Here is a 21,096-nt window from a genome sequence, read left to right on the forward strand (position 1 = left end):
TGTATATGTATATGTATATGTATTAACAATTAACGATCATGCTTATTTTCCATGTTCTGCAATATAACAATCTTCATGACCTCAAAGGTGATTTTTCCATTTATATTCTTCTGGTCATTAGTTTCAGAAAGACAATGGTTATCCTTTTGAAAAAAGCAAAATTCACATTCTGTGAGTGGACCAATGGTTTAAAGAGGGGTCAAAGGAGTCATCTATGTTAAAATTTAACAGCCCTCCCTCAACAGAGCCGGAGGGATATAATGCCATCTATCTCCTTTAACAACGCAGTCTTTTCATCAGTCCCAAGAAGGTTCCATACTCTGATTTAGGTGATTCTGAGAATATGGATAATTCCCAAGTGGCCTCAACAACTCTCAGAGAGCTAACAACTAGATCAGTAGTGGGATTCAATTTTTTTTACTACTGGTTCTGTGGTTCTGTGGGCGTGGTTTTGTGGGCGTGGCTTGGTGGACATGGCAGGGGAAGGATAATGTAAAATCTCCATTTCCTCCGACTCCAGGGGAAGGTTACTGCAAAATCCCCATTTCCTCTCAATCAGTGGGACTCGGGATGCAGTGAATAGATGGGGGGCTGGGCCAGTCAGAGGTGGTGTTTACCGGTTCTCCAGAACTGGTCAGAACCTGCTGAATACCACCTTTAAACCAGATAACTGCAAAGAATATAAATCCTTCCATTCCCCACCAGTCCAGTTAGCACTAAAGAAGCTTCTTGGATGAGAAGTGAAACATTTTCAAACAAAAAAACAAGAAAGTCTAGTTGCCTTTTGGAAAAAGCACCTTAAGGAGCACCATGACTTGGATGAATGAGGATATCTACAGACATTTATGAACCCATTTAAGAGAACTCTGGAAATTGCTGAATTAGGGTCAAAAAAATCCAGATGGTTACACAATCAAAGGAACAAAGCTCCATTCCTTTTTAGGGGTATGGTGTATGTGTAGCACATCACAAAAAGGATAGGGGTTCAATCCCATGGTCTCACCCACTTCTTTTTATTGTGCCTCCCCTCTGTGGAAGCTGTTTCCAGACCAAATGAGAGATGTATTGCCTTACATGCAATCCTCCACTTATAGCCATTTGTTTAGGGACAGTCGGAAGTTACAATGGAATTGAAAAAAGTGACTTACAATCGGTCTTTGCACCTATGACCATCACATCATATCTACAGTCATATATCATAATCAAACTTTGGGCACTTGGCAACCAAATTACATTTACAACAATTGCAGCAACCCGGGGTCCTATGATTTCCATTTGCAACCTTTCCAGCCAGCTTCTGAAAAGCAAAGTCAATGGAGGAAGCCGGATTTACTTAACAGCTGCATGTTTCAGTTCATTGCAGTGCTTCATTTAACAACCATGGCAAAAATGATCATAAAATTGGGCGTGACCCTTACAATGGAAATTCTGGTCCCAATGTTATTTGCAAGTCAAAGGACTCTCTGCATTGAGTTCAGACTTGGTTTTGAGTAAAAGTATATTCCCAACTATCATTCCTGGGAAGGGAACCCCAGTGCAAATTGTTGATGTAAAAATAATCACAGAGAGCAATCCTGAACTTCCTGTGGATTTTCTTTAGATATACTGAAGATGGAACAGAAGACAGGGGATGAATGGATTGTCCCTGAGTGAACAAACAAATCAAATCAGCAAATCTGATGCAATTATGTTGTTAATTCTTCTGGCTGCACAAACTGTTCTCCAATTAAACCAGAATAATTCACCACAGTGTAAGAAACAACCTTCCTTCCTTCCTTTCTTCCTTCCTCTTACCTTATTTATTTCTTTTCTCTCTCTCTCTCTTCTTCCTTCCTTTTTCCTTCTTTCTTTCTCTCTCTCTCTCCTTCCTTTCTCTTTCCTTATTTCTCTCTCTCTTTCTCTCTCTCTCCTTCCTTCCTTCTTTCTTTCTTTTCCTCTTTCTCTCTCTCTTCTTCCTTCCTTCCTTCTCTTTCTCCTTTCAACATTTTCTCTGTGTTTGGGGAAGAGGAGGACCGGGCACAGTGAATTTTGCATAGAAAGGATCAATCTGTAAAAAAAAAATGGTGTCACAGAAGGAAATTTGCAGCTGTCCATCCCAGCCTGGAGAGATGAATGGCAGAGAGAAGGAGGCTATTTGAATACTGATGTGGCCCTCACTTTCTTCCATTTCCATTAATGACATGCTCATCAAGGGCAAACAATGGGACCGGCTGCCGGCTCCTGTCACACAGTGTGGGTGCCGGGAATGCCAGGCTGTCATCCTAGGGCTGCATTTAGAGACCTGCACGCTAATAAGAAGTGCTTGGTGCCATCAATGCAGACAGGTGCTTCCGAGGCTGGGACATGCTCCATTCCCTTCTTCTGTAATCCTCCCTCGACAGACACCATGAAATGCACAAATTAACAGCCCCATCATGTTGGGTGGCTGCTGTTGATGGTGAAAGCAGAAAATCAAGTTGTCACCCAGGGTGCAGCTCTGAAGTCACAGCCTCATTTCTGTCTGGGTGCCCTATAATAGCAAATGCCAGAGTGTTGGATGGATGGGTATCCATTAATTCTTTATGTTAAGGTCCAGATGCAGGCTGGCCAGAGAATTAGGAGCAGCATTTTCCCTCTTGGGCAATTTGTAAAAAAAAAAGAAGCAAGCAAGCTCCAGGCAAAAGCCAATGCTATGGGAGCCCTCTCTTCCTGAGTGCCCCCCCTCACAATTGTCAATATAATCCCTATTGCAAGATTTTTCTGTAACCATTTCAGTATGGATTTTTGTTAGTTTGAGTCCAGGTTATTGCAATGGATTGCCTTTAGTCACAAGAATAAACCGATAATCTCAGTGGTGAATTTAATCAAGGAAATGTACTGATTTCTGATATTCTTTCTCCTCTAAAAGGAAAGGGGAGAAAGGGCAACTTTATCTTTAATTGGATTTTTTTTTTTGCCTAATGTACAGTATAGCCAAAAATGTTACTTATTTCAGAGTCTAGGGCAAGGCCTAAAAGGTGCTGAAATCAATTTGCCAACTAACACATTTTTAATACTAGGAGTTTGTTTGGGGAATTGTGATGCTATAATATTGATGGTAGCTTGGAGCCTACATTGAAATACTTTGGGATCTCTCCCCCTCCCTTCTCTCTTCCTCCCCCCCCCCCCCACTGTATGTGTGAGTGGGGGGTTCAAATGACTCTCAGGTCATTTCTCCTTATTTGGTTTCATCAGTTGAAATAAAACACAGCTAATAAAGTAAGTAAATAAAATTTAAAAATGTGATCCACAGAATTATCCAAGAGAGAAAATCTTCCATTTTTGCATGATTTAAATAATTTTAACTCATCCAATGATTATTACCCATCTTAAAATGTTTCTACTGAATCCCTGCTTAATTTGAAAAATCCACTAACACTGAACATTTCTGGAAAAAAACATATGAGGAACTGTCAGAGGCACTGGGCACATAAAAGTTCAGAAAAGAAAAGACCTGATCTGCATCTTCAAATGTCTAAAGAGTTGCCGTGCAGAAAAACTCTTACTTTTTTCCCTAGAAGTAAGAGTTGTTCAACAGTGAGACTGCCTTGAGAGATGGTGGGTTCTCCTTAGTGGAAATCCTTGAACAGAGAATAGAGGGCTTTATAAGTGATTTCTGCATGGAGCAAGGGGTTGGACTGGCTGGGGAATTCTGGGATTTGAAGATCTTAACGTTGCCAATGTTCAGCAACACTGGACAAGATGCTGTCGAAGCAGGGGTGAAATGCTACTGGTTTGGGCCGGTTCACCCAAACTGGCATTAAAAATGCTACCAGTTCACCTGAACCGGTAGTTAAAAATACTAAAAAAAAAGTTTTAAAAAAGTTCAGCTGTACAACAATCAGGATGTTCTGCTTTCCAGCAAATCTAAATTGTGTGGCACAGCTGTTTCTCCCCCTTGCTGTTCTACTTACCTTTGCAGACTCAGAAAAGGCTTCTTAGCGCCTGCGGTGAAGAGAACTGGTAGCAGACTTCAGAGCATTTCACGCCTGTGTCCAAAGTCCTTCCAACCATTACATTCTAGAATTCTGAGGTGAAATAAACCATTTATTTCCCAAACAGAATTCAGTATTGATAACTGCCTCATGCACAAGTATACAAATTTGTTCCATATGCCCTTACCCTGTGCCAGAGATAAATAATAGAGAGGCTGAATCCTTCAGACTGAAAAAAAATTAATGACATAATGGGCATAGAATTCTTACATAAAGCAGGAAGAGTAACAAAATTTACAACATAAAACCCCCTCCTGTCATTTTTATAGTAATACTAAAGCACTTTATTGAATTTATGAGTACATAACTATGAAGAATGTATCTTGAATTAGGACCAACTTGGAAGTATAATATCATCTATAAACCTTTTTTCTATTAGCCCCTTCTTCTTTTATTATTTATTTTCCTTTTTTCTTCTTTAAGCCAAAGAGAAATTATTGTCTTCATGATCCACTCTGGATTCCAGTTTATAATACTCTTATACATTCTCTCTTTCTAGCCTGAAATGAGTAAAATATAACAAATTGGTATGATTTAGGGTTAAATAAACGTGTTATAAAATATACCGCATGGTTCTCACAAAAGAAATGGCACAATTCTCCTTTGATCATGATTATTATGACCCGGTGTGAGGAGAAAGTGGAAGCCCATTTCAAATAGATATAGAAATCTAGAAGTAAATAAAATTTGAGCAAAACACACTCCGGCAAATAGAAATTAGACCAGGCTGCTCATATGGGAACCTAGGATTCTGTTGTTAAATACCCAGAAGCTGCTTCATATCTGGAGCTATTATATTTGTGGCCAAATTTGTAAATGAACAATTGTGAAGGTGGGAAATGGACATAATACAGCAAGGGTGGATGTTTTACTGTGTTTTTCAATCCTGTTTTATTCCTTGCATCCCCAAGGAATTTTCTGAAGGGGCAATAAAATAAAATGGGTGAAACAAAGCCATAAGCCGGTTAAGTCTGAAAGACATGTCATCTCATCTAAAAAGAAGAAACGGACCATTTCCACAGGTAGAGCTGACAGCAACGCCTGAGCTAGCAATACTGCTATTCCATTTGATTTATAGAATAATGGGGTGACAAATGATGACAAAAATAAACTTTTACTGCACTGAACTGCTCCTTTATTTATGAAATTTGGCCAAGTAGTGAAATCTTTTATCTGCAAGTTGTAACATGGAGTGGAAACGAGCGATTATGGTGTGGTAATAGTAATCCAGTGATGGAGGCAGAGTCAGTTGGAAATGGATTGAAGTAAAATAACTATCGCACCGTGATAAATGTGAACAGTGCTTTGCTGACAGATGATCTAACAGGTGTTCATAACAACTATATAAGAGGATTTATTTATGACCAGCCACAGCCACAGCACTGTAAATCAGCTCCAGCAGCTGCACGGCGTTGAAGCTGAGTCCCCTGATGCAGGAACGTTGCAAGAACCTGAAGAACAAAATTCACTCTAGAATCCTAATCACCAAATCTCCTTTTTTAGGCAATTACGCTAGACTGCAGAAATCAGAAATTATGTTCAATTACTTGGAAGTTTAGCTGGTAACTTTTTCCAAAAAACAAAACAAAACACACACACCCCCAAAACAAAATAACATACCTACATAAATGCACCAGGACTGCAACAAACTAATGGCTACTCTTATGAAAAGAAAGCCATAGTTGGCAAAAATCACTTTATGGGACTTAAACCACAGCTGCGAAGATCAACTCTTTTTATTCATTTCTATTTATTTCTATTTCATATTTCTAAACCACCCATCTTCCTCAAAGTGGGGCTCCTGGCAATGTACAATATAATATAGCGAAACAAATAAAAACATAGAAACATAAACATTAAAATTAAAAATTTTAATTTGGATTAAAACATTTAAAATGATAAAGAATGACAATTAAACATTAAAAGGGGGGATTCTATGATGGCCATTTAACGTTGAAGTAAAGCTCTAATTCTATTATATCAAACTGTCACATAATAGCACAATTTTGAGGCCAAGAAGCCAAACTTCAAGATTGGCTTGGAAGATTTTCAATATATATTTCAATATACATTGATCGCCAGCTTCTAACAGGCAATCCTGAAACTGCTAAACCTAGAAGTACTTTTGGCAAGTCTGGGAAGAAGACTGATAGGACCCGTCTCCAGCAGCAGCATTCCTAAACAGTTGGAGACACCTTAATTGCTTGGTCAAAGTAAACCAAGTGGCTTCTTCACTTCAGCAGTACAGATTATGGTGCCTTCGGAGGCCTCAACCACTTCAGCAAAGAGAATCTTAGGTCACTTCTGACGGGCTTATTATAGTAACCCACACCTACATCCTGAAGCTGCAGTTTCTAGCCAAACATCACAAGGTGTAGAAAATACTTGCTTAAATTAATTGCCCACACAAAGATGCAGGTATACCTCTCAAACTTGCAACAGCACTGCCTGAGGAGACTTATAACTATCCTCAGCATTCCAGTCACGGTGACATATTTACAGTCACATGATCACAGTTGGGGGGAATTTGATGCCCAGCTTGTTGTTACATCAGAGCAAACCTCTTTTGTCAGCTTCCAACAACCAACATCAATGGGGAATCTGGCAGGAGGTCACAAGTGGTGACCACATGAGGTCTTCTCTTAATGATCAGGAGTGATCTGCTTAACAGAGGCAACCCGGAATGCCAGAATTAGTGTCACTAGACAGCATGACCATGTGATATCATACTATACACCCACATTGCTTAGAATGGCAATTCCAGCCTCAATTGCCAATGTCTATAAAGCTTCTAAAAGGAATTATATCTAATCTTTTTCAAGACCTTAAAAGAGGTATTTTAGAATACAGATTTTGAACAGTTCATTAAGTTGTGGGCCCAATTGGCAAAAGAAAGCTCAGGACCATATTGGTTGGAAATATGTGGAAATATGTGGCCTTCATCCTGCAGTGGATAGACAATGACTAAGATGATGATGGTGAATCAAAATATAGTTACTATCGTAGATTGTTTCACAAAAGCATTTGATCAGCTAAAATGGTCCTTTTTAAAAAAGAATCAGTATTGTTTTTAAAAAGTTATTTAGTTGTTGATTACACCATTTGACTAATAAAGAAGCATGCAAAATGATATCTAACCAAGAAAGATTTTAAATCTTTATTTTGATAGTAACTTGGCAAACAAAAGAGGAGAAAAATCATATGCAATTTGTCAGGAATACATATAGGCTATAAACAGAAAATGTATAATGAAATTCAATTTAAGCCATTTTAAAAGGATGAGTTGCATCTGTTTGTAGTAGTAAAAGCAACAAATAATTTTTAGGACCTTACAGCATAAATACTGGTTACTGAGCAAGGTAACACTCGCTGCATCTGATGTTCTCCATGAAGATTCATTGAACAGTGCACATGTTCCCATATGAACTAAATATTCACTTTTTTCATGAAAGGCATGGTAACTGGAAGGGCTTTGAATTCAGCAGTTCCACAGTCCCAGCCTTACCTTAAATCCACATCAAAAGTGTAACAATCTCACAGATTACCAAGGAATCCTTACACTATATTTCACCCACTAGGATTGAACATAGTTCTTGCTCTGATTTTGGAAGAATCCTGAATTACCTTATAGCCCTTGAGATGCCTTTCTAGCTTTTGTATATCTTCAGAGAAACAAGAGAGAGAGAGAGAAAATGATTCTCACAAATGCATAGACTGTTTTTTAGAAAGTATAGAAATAAAATGCGCACACATGATTACTCTAGTCTAGAAAATAAAAAAAATCATCCAAGAAACACGTAGGTAACATATTATAAAATAAAATGCTTCTAAATGAAATAGATTAGCAATAATCTCCCAATGCATTTACTTTGATGCTAGAATTTAACTACAATATGAAAAATAATATAAAAATTACTTTAAAAATAATTGGTGAATCACAAATGTTAATCTAGTTTATAAACAGTACTTCATTTACCAAGGATAGATATGAACAATATATGAAAACAAACAGGTGCATTTACAGAGACTGTAGAAGGTGAAAAGTGCCACGATGAAAAAAAAGGGTAACCTATATAAATTTATATTTAGACAGGTAGAATTGAATATTTGAAATCTGTTTAACTAGAGAAGATTGATAATAGTGAAAATAACATTACAAAAAGGGAGAATCGTTCTGCTAGTCTAGGACTCTGAACCCCATTAGCTTAATATAGGCAATAGATACAAATTATGGGAGATCCAGTGAGAAGTAGAGCATCATTTCCACTCTCGGACCTAAACCATCTATAAGCAATGCTTGCTGATAACAACGTGCATAAAGTCAGTAGCCGAAAATTATTATCATGCTCAAGTAAATAGCTCACATGAAGCATTATGTATCAATTTAGAGCATGCTAGACTGGCCAGATTTTTTTCTCTATTCCTAAGATTCAAGACTAATTTCTTATTGAAAATTCAATTTGTTCAAAAGTTGCTGCCCTGTGAATATGTACGTGTACACATACACACACACTTTTGACAAAGTAGTTGATTCTGTAAAGTTTATGTTACAGGAAAATCTGTTTCTTTGCTGATGCATTTAGACCAGTAATGGCAAACGTCACGTGGAAACGTATGTGTTTGTCTGGGCCGCGCTCTGGAAAAGACGAACATCTGGGTACTGGCGCGTATGCCCACCCGACGATCAGATGCCGGGCACGGGAAGGGATTGCGTTCCGGAAAAGCTGAATTCCCAGGTTCTGGTATGCATGCTCACCCAACAATTAGCTGGCCAACGTACATACGCACATAAGTTTTTGGCACTATCGTGCATGCAAAGCACAACTGGTCATGTCCGCCAGAAACCCGGAAGACAAACAGGCAAGGCTGCACATGCCGAGAGACATGGCTTCACGTCAGGGGTGGGTTTCTCGCCCTGTTCCAACCGGTTCGGTTGGAACGGGGCAGGCAGCGTCCTCATGCACGCGCGCGGTGCATGCATGCGTACTAGTACCTGCGCGACGCTCCAGCTGCTCCTGGAGGATCGCGCAGGCGCTGTATGCGTCCTGCGCATGCGTGGAAGCGCAGAACTCGTCAAAACCAGGTAAGGACCGCGGGCGGGCGGGTGCGCCCTTCGCCGTTCCCGGAAGTTACTTACTTCCGAGTTCGCCGACCAATCAGTTCGCAGGGACCGCCGTGAACCGGTTGAAACCCACCCCTGCTTCACATGCCCCTTTGGACATGTGTGCCATAGGTTCCCCATCATGGATTAGACTGATGAATGTAAGCAAGTATCCATAGTATTTTTGTAGCAACAAATTTCAGGTATTATTTTTATTTCTACTATTTTGAAGTCTTCAGGGCAAACACACTTATGGACACTTCATAAGGTTGGTTTTACTGCTTCACATATTGAGATAGAATGTACTTGCTTGGAATACTAGCTAGTTTCTCCTACAAAATAAAGGCCTTCAGTTTTGTTGGAATTCAGTTTTCTATCTTCAGCAAATCTTGCATTGTAAAACTTTATTCTAGATTTCAATGCCTTAGATCACAGACAATAATCCTTTTACATTCAGGGTCGACACCCCTATTCATTATTATTTTTGGTGGTCACAAGTTCAAGGATTAAAGGGTGATCTGGCACTTTTTGTGGCAGTTTAAGGAATGCTAGGTCTATAAGAGCCATCTTTTATTTTCTAGTAGAAAACAGCTTAAGATGACCCTATCAGTGATTTGAAGTAAAATCCAACACAAAAATTCTCTGCAGCAGTCCAAGGACCAGTTTGCCCATTGCTGCCTTGGGTATACTTACACTGAGATTTTACCATCAAACAGAGAAATGCTTTTACTGCACCTCTCTTTTTTTGAAAATTGTTTACGCATGGTCCACATTTTAAAGGACATATCGAGAAGGGCTATAAATCTGCTATTAAAAAAAAACCAGAAATCTGCTTTTAAACTTGACATTTGGATTTTTAAAACTTTAATATTGTGACTCAATTTCTAATACATTGATAACTTGTAACTTCCATATGCTCTCTCCCTCTTTCCATGAGGCATACCTAAATGATTAAAATTAGGATACTGCTCTGTCATCATTCTGCTAGCTTAATTGGAGGACTGGGCATACACGATTGGGTTCAATAACTACCTACATGATATTTACATATACTGTGCCTATATTCTACCACATATTAAGTCTTGAAGGACATTCTTGTGTCAAAGTTGTTTAGTTTCCTCATGTAAAACGAAGCGCTAGAGTCCTTGGAATAAAGGTTGTTTTAGTGCTAAGTAATCATGCAATGTTCCCATGATTTCCTTATTGGATACAAACTGAATAAAGAGTTGTTTATTACCTAAAGTCGAAATGAGATCGAACCATTTAGGTCAACATTATAATTAAAAAGAGCCAAACTGCCACTGCTTCTTTCTCTTCCTCGCATTACTAAGATGGTCTGTTAATCTTAACAGATAGCAATGGACAGTGTCCACTCAATATTTCATCAGTAATACATAAGCAATATCTTCTATATACTACTAAAACCCTCATCATGACTTTTACCTGGGCAAAATAGTGCCTTCCTAGAGCAACAATTTTTGAAACAAGGAAACTCAAAGTGGCTAACCTACTGAATGTATGCAAAACTGGGACCCACAACTCCTGAAGAAATGAAGTTTGGGGAAGTTGTGGTGCTTCATTGCTACAGGCTGCTGCCATGCTGCTGAGCTGCTACTACAGTCATGTGATCTTCATGTTCAACATTCCATGACAATTTCCCAGCCAGTCTTGTAACCCTCATTTCTCCCCCACTCAGCCACCAGAAATTGATTCATCACTTAAAGATGCATGCTCTTAAAGAAGCAACAACTTTAAGATGCATGAACGAAGACCTTGCCCATTAGATTATAATGCATTTATGCAAACCCAAATGAAGATCCAGAGCTGCATAGGTTGGTATTCAAGCACAGGAACCATGGCTAGTATTGCAGCAGAATCTCAGTTTTGAAAAAATGCACATGTAATAAGAGGTACTCAAAGCCATTCCATTAGCAACAAGATGTGATGAAGATTCATATCCCATCCATATGAGCTGGTCTTCAGAAATGAGGAACATCAAGTAGGACTACCGAGTTGAATTATAGCTTCTCAATGGGCAGTACACTATAATGCACAATTACTGAAGCTGTTCAATTGTCATCTCAACATATGCCCATCTGTCAAATCCATCAAAAACGTCATCATGTATACCATAAAAGGGGGTGATCAGGCAACTTTTGCATTGAACAGAGAAAACAAACTCACACAGTACTTGACAGACAGATATGTTGGCCTTCTAAAGCAGTTGCATCAATATTTGGATTTCAAATTATTGAAAAGGAACTAACTGCTATTTGCCTTCAAACACAACTTACACAACCACATTCTTTATTTTTTCAAGATAATGCTGCTGTGTAACTGAATAATGATACAGAATGAACCACTTTAACATGGATCATTGCAAATATGATACATTTGCCAAAACACATTACTATGTAGATATTCCAAAATTCTTCACTTGGACTAATAAGAGGTGGTAAAGAATGAAGATTGGGAAAAGAATGTACAAGTTCTCCAGAATTTTTGAAACCAATGTTCTGGATTGAGTATACAGTATATTTCTCCATGAAGAGAAACGCTATTGTCTTGCTAACAAATACTGAAATAAATAAGACATGACAACTGTGGAACCAGTTCAAGAATGCAATGTGTGATGATTTTCTGCAAATCAAGAGGACAAATATCAATGCTCCGAATATTAAGATCAATAGGAGACATCAGAAACAGTCTTTTCTGTATTTTAAAGAAAAACTCAATAAATTTGGAAAAACATTTAAAGAATGCCAAAACGAACAAACAATACAATTAATCAAAATGGTGGCAATAAGGAATTGTTGCACAAACTGCAATACAACAAAGAGCAGAGATTTTAGTAGACAATGAGCCCCCATTGAATAATGAACAAAAAGCAGTATCTGACTGTATGTAAGTACTTACAATCTTTTTTCAATAATTTACATTGATGCACCATGAAAAATGGGAATATATTTGTTATCAACTTGATCCTCGCTAGAAATGTTGCTATTGCTGTAGAGCAACATTGATGTTTGATGGTAGACAGCACATTCAAGATACCCCTCAAAGTGAATGAAAGTGCTCTATATAACATAAACAAAAAACCAAACCCCCACCACCCACCCAATTCTGCAAATTTGGTTTGACATGGAAGGCTTAATTGTCTGGGATGACAGTCCCATTATTAGGAGAGTGGGCTTGGAAGCTGTAGACTGGTCTCTTCGTGATGTATTAAAAATGAGGCCTTTGTGAGACTCTTAACCATTAGTTGTGGAAATTTTCATCAGCTTCTCCTAATTGTAAAATGGAGAAATGTTGCTTATGTGCAGGATCTATGCATCAAAAATCATATTTATGGAGAAGCTTTAATTGAAGAGAAGCATACAATTGAGAGAGGGATGTCGGTAAAGACAAAATTTAGAAAAATCAAAATGATGAAATAGAATTAGCAATAGCACTTAAGACTTATATACCACTTCACAGTGCTTTACAGCCCTCTCTAAGTGGTTTTACAGAACCAGCATATTGCCCCCAACAATCTGGGTCCCTGAAATTAGGGTTCTGCAGGCAAGAACTATGGAAGAATGTATAGATTTCATCTACCCAACATTTGACAATCCTGCAGAACTGTTCTCAAAGAACTGTATCTTGATTCCTCACAATGAAATGAGGAGGAAAAATACATTCTTTGTGACTTAGACACTTCCCTGGAATGATGAAATAATATTCTTCCTTCAAAGAAGCTAACCCTACTCCTAATTCCTTCATTAAACTGAACTCTTTAGATTGCCATCCCATAAAATGGAATTCAGGATAGGATCTCCCACCATTTTAATGAGGAACTTGGATCTTCCAAGACTTTGCAATGGAATGTGGATGATTATGAAAAAACTCCGTAAGAATCTGGAGAAACCAGTAATCCAGCATTGTCAGCTGTATGATATTTTAAGCCAAGGAAAAAGAAGTGAAAATGTTAGAATATTTTAAAGAAATGATCAACCACAAATGTTTTCATCAAATGTGCCTTCGTTAAAAAAAAAAACTTCTATATTTGTCTTGCTATGCATGTTTAATAAAATGTTTTCTTCTTAATTTTAGAACCTAAACAATAGCAATCTCCCATGGTCATTCTGTTTCTCTACTTAAGGAAGGATGACCCAAAGGGCCATAGTTGTTTAGTAATAAATAAGATTTTCTCAGCATAGAGTGAAAATAGGTTCTATTCCTTTATTGCATTGTACCTGTTTTACAAAGCAGGCAGAAAATTGTGGTGAGAATCGGATGCAATTATGAGAGGATCTCGATCCTTATATAATTTTAGAATATTAGCTGGAACTAATTCATAAATTATTTTATATTAAACCTCACTGGACCTGGTGATGCAATATTATATAAGATCAACCTGCATTTGGCATATTGTCATATTACAGTGGTACAGGGACGTGCAGTCAGGGGAGGCAGGGGAGGCAGAGGCTCACCACTGCCATCATGAAAAGAAAAAAATGTAAAAGGAAAAAGGCTGAGCTAGTTGCTGCCAGTCACAGTGGATGACTCTGCTTAGTGCTTAACTGTTTAAAAAAGCCTTTAAGTGCCCTCTACAGGAGGAGGCGGGAGAACGACGTGCCTCATTTAGTCTGGTGTTTTATGATCACTCGAGCAGAGTTAAGCAAGGGTTAAAAGCCGAAAAATTCCTGACGTAGATGAGGCACGTCGTTTTCCCGCCTCCTCCTGTAGAGGGCACTTTTTTAGAGGCTTTTTTAAACAGTTAAGCACTAAGCAGAGTCATCTGGCAGCAACTAGCTCAGCCTGACCTCAGCCCTTGTCTTTTTCCTTTTACATTTTTTTTCCTTTTCATGATGGCAGGCAAGAGCAGAGTTGAAATCCTCTCTGAAACAGCTGGAAAAGGTACGTGTGTGGGTCGGAGGGAGGGGGAGGAATTCAAACTTCATCATCAAGTGTAGATCCCTCCCCAAGTGTAGTTTGATTGTATGCAGAGCTACGTTGCCTTTTCTCTCTCTCTCTCACACACACACAAACACTCACACACACACAGCTGGATAAAAGTATATAAGTCCAGCTTCACTGATTACAAGTTTGAAAAGGCAACGTGGCTCCACCTGCAATCAAAGGCTCGGATCGGAAGGCAGCAGGGGAATGGGGGGGGTATGGCACAGGAGCTGCTTTCAAGCCATTGGAAAATATATCCAATCCAACTTGGGGGAGGGAGAAGAAAAAGAATGAAGGAAAACTTTTCCGCAAAGGAGAAATACAAATGTTGTCACTTTAAATTGGAACTGAGCATGCCTGGCTGTGGAATTCTGGGAGTTGAAGTCCACAAGTCTAAAAAAAATTGAAACCCCTGTGTCAGTGCCTCACCAGCCATAAATCTCACTGCACGTCACTGCCGTGGTATCATATAATCTAAATCTAGAGCAGTAATTTTCAAATGGGAGAAAAATATAAAATTTGGCCTTAGCCAATGACATTGTCAAGAATGCAGTAGATCAGTGGATCCTCTGTAGCCTTTTCTTATATGTGAGGCACCCCAATGATGGTGCATATCATGTTATGCATCCATAGTACAGAAATATCATGAGGCTATACCCCTGAATTTCTAAATGGCAGAATACAGCAGACAGATAAAAATGAATTTTAATTGAAAGTTACTGATTTTTTTTTACTTCTGTGACTGATTTTTACAGAAACCTAGTCAATTTCCCGAATATTTTAAATAGTAATAGTTATTAGAAAAGAATGTTATCGCCCTCAAGCAAGCTAAAGCAGCTCTTTACTGATGATCCACTCAAGAAAAACAGACTTGCCTTTAGATCGTATCAGTTTTATGTGCGTTATCGCATGATAATGCTTGAAGTCAATGATGTTAATATTATTATCAATGCATTGTTCTCATATATCACAATTCTATCTCTATTGCGGCCAGCATATTTTTTTCTAGGCAAGTTACAAGACCTTTTATAACACCCCATAGAGTTGGGGTGGAAATGGAAGGGGCATTGGAGAATGGACAAAATGTTTGCCCTGCTTTTTTTTCTTCTTCTCAGCTGTTTCTCCCCCAGCTTTTCTGAAGCAGAACATTCTGTCAAAATTCTGACACACTGGTTAGGTAGGAATGTATTTAAAAATGTGCAGGTAGGGAGTAAGTAAAAATCTCTGTATCCAAGAATTGAACAAACGATACACTGTTGGAAATCCAATGCTGTTGGATTTCAGAAATAGAATGTATTAATTTTTATTCATATGCTATAACACTAAAATTGTTCTTTCACAAGGAATATTAGCAACTTAAAAAAAACTATTGGAACCTATGTATTGACTGCAGGGTATTCTTTCTTTGGTAGGTTTCTGAAGGTTTCTTAAAAGTTCAATGTGACTACTTTGTGGTCCTTCCAAGAACTTCTGAGGATGAAAGAACATACACAGAAAGTAGTTTTGCTGAGATACCCAATGCAGTGATGGATTGCATGGCCAGAAAACTGTGAAGGCACCCCAGCTCTTTTTGTATGAAGAATCTATAGTCTAGTGCCGTGATGGCACGCGCACACTGGCCAGCTGACTTTGGCTCTCTTTTGAGGCTTTCGGGAATGTACTTCCAGTTTGCTTGTAGGGCCGGTTTTAGCCCTCTGAAGTGTTCAGGAGCCTTCAGGCGGCTTCCCTGAAAGCTCCGGAGGGCAAAGAATGACCGGAAGTGACTTCTAGTTTGCTCATAGGGCTGGTTTTAGCCCTCCGGAGCCTTCAGGGAAGCCTCCTGAAGGCCCGATGGCTCCAGAGGACGAAAAACGGCCCTACAGACAAATCAGAAGTCACTTCCAGTTAGCTCATGGGGCCGTTTTTTGCTCTCCGGAGCCTTCAGGGAAGCCTCATGAAGGCTCCGGAGGGCTAAAACCAGCCCTACGAGCAAACTGGAAGTCCATTCCTGAACTTCCAGTTTGCCCGCAGGACTGATTTTTCACACTCTGGAGGCTTCAGGGAAGCTCCAAGAGCCGAGGTGGCGCAGTGGTTAGGGTGCAGTACTGCAGGCCACTTCAGCTGACTGTTATCTGCAGTTCAGCGGTTCAAATCTCACTGGCTCAAGGTTGACACAGCCTTCCATCCTTCCGAGGTAGGTGAAATGCCAGACTGTGGGGGCAATATGCTGACTCTGTAAACAGCTTAGAGAGGGATAAAAGCCCTATGAAGCGGTATATAAGTCTAACTGCTATTGCTATTGCTATCTCCTGAAGCCTCTGGGAGGCCTCTGCGGGGGGCTTGTTTTCACCTTCCCCAGGCTCCTATAAAGCCTCTGGAGCCTGGGGAGGGCGAAAAAAGCACACCAAAAATGGAGGGAGTGCTGTTCGTGCACGCATGTGCGCTGGGGTCGTGTGAATAGCATTATGGGTGTGGCATGCCTGCGCACGACCCCCCCTGCGCTCCCCTTGCTTTTGGCACGTGAGTCAAAAAAGATTCGCCATTACTGGTCTAGTGCTATTTTAGTAACACAACAAGCTTGTGGTGTTTAAATATGTAGGGCATAAATATAAATCAGTTGGGGTGTTATCCAATTCTCAGAAAAAAGAGAAAAAGCCATATTTATCATAATGTGATTTTATTATCATCTCAATATTTAGGCAGCTACAGAAAGCAGATACAAATAAATGATTAATACAGGCTTAACCTCTGGGCAATGAACACTAAATTTGCCCCCAAATTCCATATCAAAAGCCTATCTCATTTCAGACTGATTTCCACAAACGTTATTTAATTATTCTAATTAAACTGATTTTTTAAAACTATTTTTTCTAAGTCAGCTTTTATCAGCTTTTTTCCTGTCTTTGCATAAAATCTAAAAGAAAATCATAATAAAACTAGCAGAGTGAAGGGAAAATCAGGCTAAAGGGAAAATGTGTAAGTAACATTAAAAATTTAACCGAGAATAAAATGCGTATTTCTTTGGTTAATGAAAAAAAAAAGAGGGGGGGGAGTGGAGCAATATACTTGTTTGTGTGATAGATGTACACTATAGCATTCTAAAACAGGAGACAAGAATGTCAAGAGTGTATTCTTCCCCCCACTGCCAGATGGAAAGGCTATTATTATAAATGAAAGGCAGCCGTAGAAGATGCCAGGCACTGTTGTGGTGTGCCAGATTCTGAAGTCCAGATGTAAGCGGGTTACCCCTGGGACAGGACAGGCTTCAGCTCCCGCAGAAGAATGGAGCCAATCACCGTCTTCTCCGTGTTGATGAAGAGCTGTGCTGTGGATCCTTCTTCCAGCTCCACTGTGACAAGCACAAGTGACCCACTGTGCACAGTTTTAGCCGCAAACCTAACAGATTAAAAACAAAATGGGTGAGTGGTTCCCTAGAAAACTAACATAAAATGCAGTGTTTGTTTCAGTGATTAAAGGGATGAAACTTCACAAGACACCCATAGAATACAAAGCTTTTCCAAAGCCAAACCATTAACATTGCACAGCGCAATAAGAAAATGGTATGGTTTTATATTGTTACATCTATATAATTTGCATAGAAGAATACTAAAAATGCTTAAAATGTAATAGTTCAGTTTGAATTTTGCCCGAAAGAGCTTCGCAGAGCACATAACTGATCTGAAGGTTAACTGTATTCATTCAGTAGTCAAAGTCTTGTTAATACAATATATATGGTAATCAATAAAGAAGGGTCTCCACAACATACACTCTTAAGCACCCTCAAAGATTCAACTTTCCAAATTAACAAATCTTTTAAGTTTTTACATATTGGAACATTAAATAGATTTCTAATGACTTTAGCCGATAAAAGGAATCATGAGCTATAATCCGCTATTACTAAATTCCAAAACATGAAAAACCTACTCATTACATGGAATTAAAAGCAAAACTAGTCTTTTAAGCACTGCAACTGATTGAAAAGCCATTTTAGGCACAATGAACTTCTGTCAATCCTGTTAATTCATTCTACATGCGGAGCCAGACCCAAGAGACAGGATGGAAAGACATGGCAAGAGGCTACTTTTCAATGCTCCACAAAGCAAACTGCCCCCCCTTCTCTGCTTGGAAAAAAAACCAGGGAGAACCCAAGGCACCACAAAGTTGCTGCACATGGGCTTTTGAAAACACTAACAAGTGTGGAGCAGGTCTGCGACCCACAGTGACCCCACTTTGCAGGGCCAATTCCCTCTCCCCTTTCTGAATGACACGTGTCTGAATCAGAGCCATCTGCCTCAATTTGCGCAACATCTTCAGCCACAATGGGATCCAGTTAGCCCTGACAAAAGCTCACAATACATAAAAATAAAACTGCTGTGCTGACAGCACGCCATCAGCTATTCAAGAGCAAACCAACTGGTCAGTGTCTCATGTCTGACAATTAGCATGGGCCTTGTGCAGCGCCTCCTGGGCTCCTTAGGGATCTGTTTAATTACCATCAACATAAAAGTGGGAGTTTATCAGCAGATACTCAAAAAGCTTCACTCTAGACTTAATTAAAATATTAGCCTCTTCAGCAGGAAGCAGATTCTCTTTAAATGAAAAGTAATTCCTTTTTTAAAATATTAAGTATATCAGCATCAAAATCTTGTAACACATTATACTAATTTAGGAAAATATAAGCCTTTCCTAACTGCACTCTTCATAGGTCAATGTATTTATTTTATTTAGATTAAATATACTATTTTCACTCTTCATGGCTAAGAAGAAGAAAAAAAAAACATTCCCAATAAAGCAACGCCAACGATGCCATTTAGTCTTTTCTTTTTCTTTCAGCAAAATGTTAAAATCTATGTTTCTCCCATCAATTTGGAAAGGGTGATAATTAAGTAAACAATACTCTTATTAATCTATTTCTTTATCATTTGTGTCCTGGGACTACAGAAGCCGATTATGCCTGATTTCACAAAATAAAAGCACCAGACCTGGGGCTCTCATGGTTTTTCATAGCCTCAAGGTTCATTTTACTCTTGTTCTACTCTAAACTGCAAGCGATATAAAGTCAATGTTATTATAAAAGCAAACGTAGCCCAAAGGCACAATGGGGTCAATTCTGGTTGGGTGCTTTTCATGTCACTTAAGTAATTAGTTAAGAAAAGAAAAAAAAACCTCTTTGAAATAAATAGCTCAGAATCTCTTGGAAAAAGATTTTGTTGTAATAGCAAGAAATCCGTACCATCCACTTGCAAACAAGTATTAACTTCCCATGTGGCAGGGATTAATGCTGCTATTATATCTAAGGCAAGCTAATATTGGAAGCACTTATGCAAGTCAGACGACTAGTTGTGTCTCACGCAGCCATTTTACTGTTAAAAGATAAATCTATTTCAAAAGGTAAGCAAGTGTGGTCACAAATATTGTGGGAGGTGAACATTACTTTAGTAAAATAATACCCAGACAACATTCAAGAACACTTGTAAAGAAAAAACATACACAATCATGTTGAACAACTACTTAACGGAGAACACAATGCCTCTAAAATGATGGAGGTACTCTACTTGGGAGACCAATGCACATGGCAAAGAAATCTACAGCCCCATATATCAAAGGCATCTATACATAGACACTTCTCATTTGTAACCTCACCCTGCAGCTTTCACAACCTCCTCTATATACATATATACACATTTTTCTTATAAGGGATATGCAACTTATATATGTTCAAGATAAAAACTTGAAATTATTAAGCTAATTTTAAAAAACCCACTCCTTTGTGTACTCTGATTAATTATACAAATCTCACAGGGATTAAGAAAGGCTTCTCTTCCCAAATATCTATATGTATGTACAACCCTGGCATATATGTAAAGCGGAATTGGGGATGGTTCTGTTTTTGAAGAATACAGGTGGTCCTTCATTTATGACTACAATTGACATTGGAATTTCCATTGCTAAGCAATGCAGGCCTTAAGTGAGTTTTGGCTGTTTTTACATCTTTTTTTACTTAATTGAATTGCCATGATAATTAAATGAATCACAGAGTTGTTAACCAAATCTGGCTTTTCCCATCCCATTGGCTTTCTCTTTCTCTACACACAAACACACACACACACACACACACACACACTGTGCACACACAGTGTCTTTATTATTTTTAGAAATAACCTAAGGTGTTGTTTTCTGGAAGCCCTCTAGGAAGGCTGTAAATGGTGATAATATGACCCCTGGATGTTACAGTCATTACCATGAGCCTGAATATTGATCAAATGCCTGCTGCAACGGTCATAAGTGCGAGGATCAGTCATAACTCATTATTTTCAGCACCACTATAACTTTTGAACAATCATTAAATGAATGATCATAAATCATAAGTTTTGAAATTAAATGCTGATCATTTTAATGTATATCCCTTTTGAAAAAGAGATCTACACTTAAAAGGAATGCTTGATAGCCTGCATAAGGGGGAAAAAACCCTTCAGATTATATATGGTTACTCTTGTCCTTCAACGGAAGCAAATAAAGCAAAGTCTTAATTATGAAAAACATTCCTGATTTGAATTATAAAGTAATAAATTGCTGATTTTTTTAAACTAGTGGGGCTCCCAGCCTCTTCTTCACAATTAAAATGAAGACAAATATTTATAAGTTGGTCTAGAAATCACAATTTTCAGAATCAGAAGGCTACTACATTATTCCTTTTGTTTTAAAAAGATTTTAATTGTTTATTCACTTATATAATCACTGGCTACAAAAGATTCACAACACTTTTCAACTGCATGCTTTCTTTTGTGTAGTTCTGATCCAAGTTCAATTTCTTCCTCTTTTCAAATTAATCAGAAGCTGTTACAATAGCCCATTCATGCTACAACTTTTTTCCTACTCTCTGCATGTAGCTTTCATTTATTGCCTGCTGAAGCAGACAGAATCCTATTAGTAAGAAAGACCATCACCAGAGGCCCAGCCCTAGCTGTATAAAAATAATTAGCCCAAAGTTGACAAATGAATAATGAAATTGTACAATGAATTAATCTTCCAATCTGAAATACCAGGATAGTCTTTGAGCAG

General features: G+C 38.6%; 1 protein-coding gene across 2 annotated transcripts in view; it reads right to left on the reverse strand.

The window, feature by feature from the left end:
- Positions 1–16,694: 16,694 nt before the first annotated feature.
- The window catches only part of AP3B1 (adaptor related protein complex 3 subunit beta 1), a 145,343-nt gene continuing 140,941 nt past the window's right edge, over positions 16,695–21,096 (reverse strand). For both annotated transcript variants that reach the window (XM_032213308.1, XM_032213307.1), the window contains exon 27: positions 16,695–17,430. In XM_032213308.1, the coding sequence (XP_032069199.1) occupies positions 17,277–17,430 (154 nt within the window). In that variant the 3' untranslated portion in view covers positions 16,695–17,276. The remainder of the gene's footprint in view (positions 17,431–21,096) is intronic.

Source organism: Thamnophis elegans, chromosome 3, assembly GCF_009769535.1.
Source record: "Thamnophis elegans isolate rThaEle1 chromosome 3, rThaEle1.pri, whole genome shotgun sequence".
NCBI lineage: Eukaryota > Metazoa > Chordata > Lepidosauria > Squamata > Colubridae > Thamnophis > Thamnophis elegans.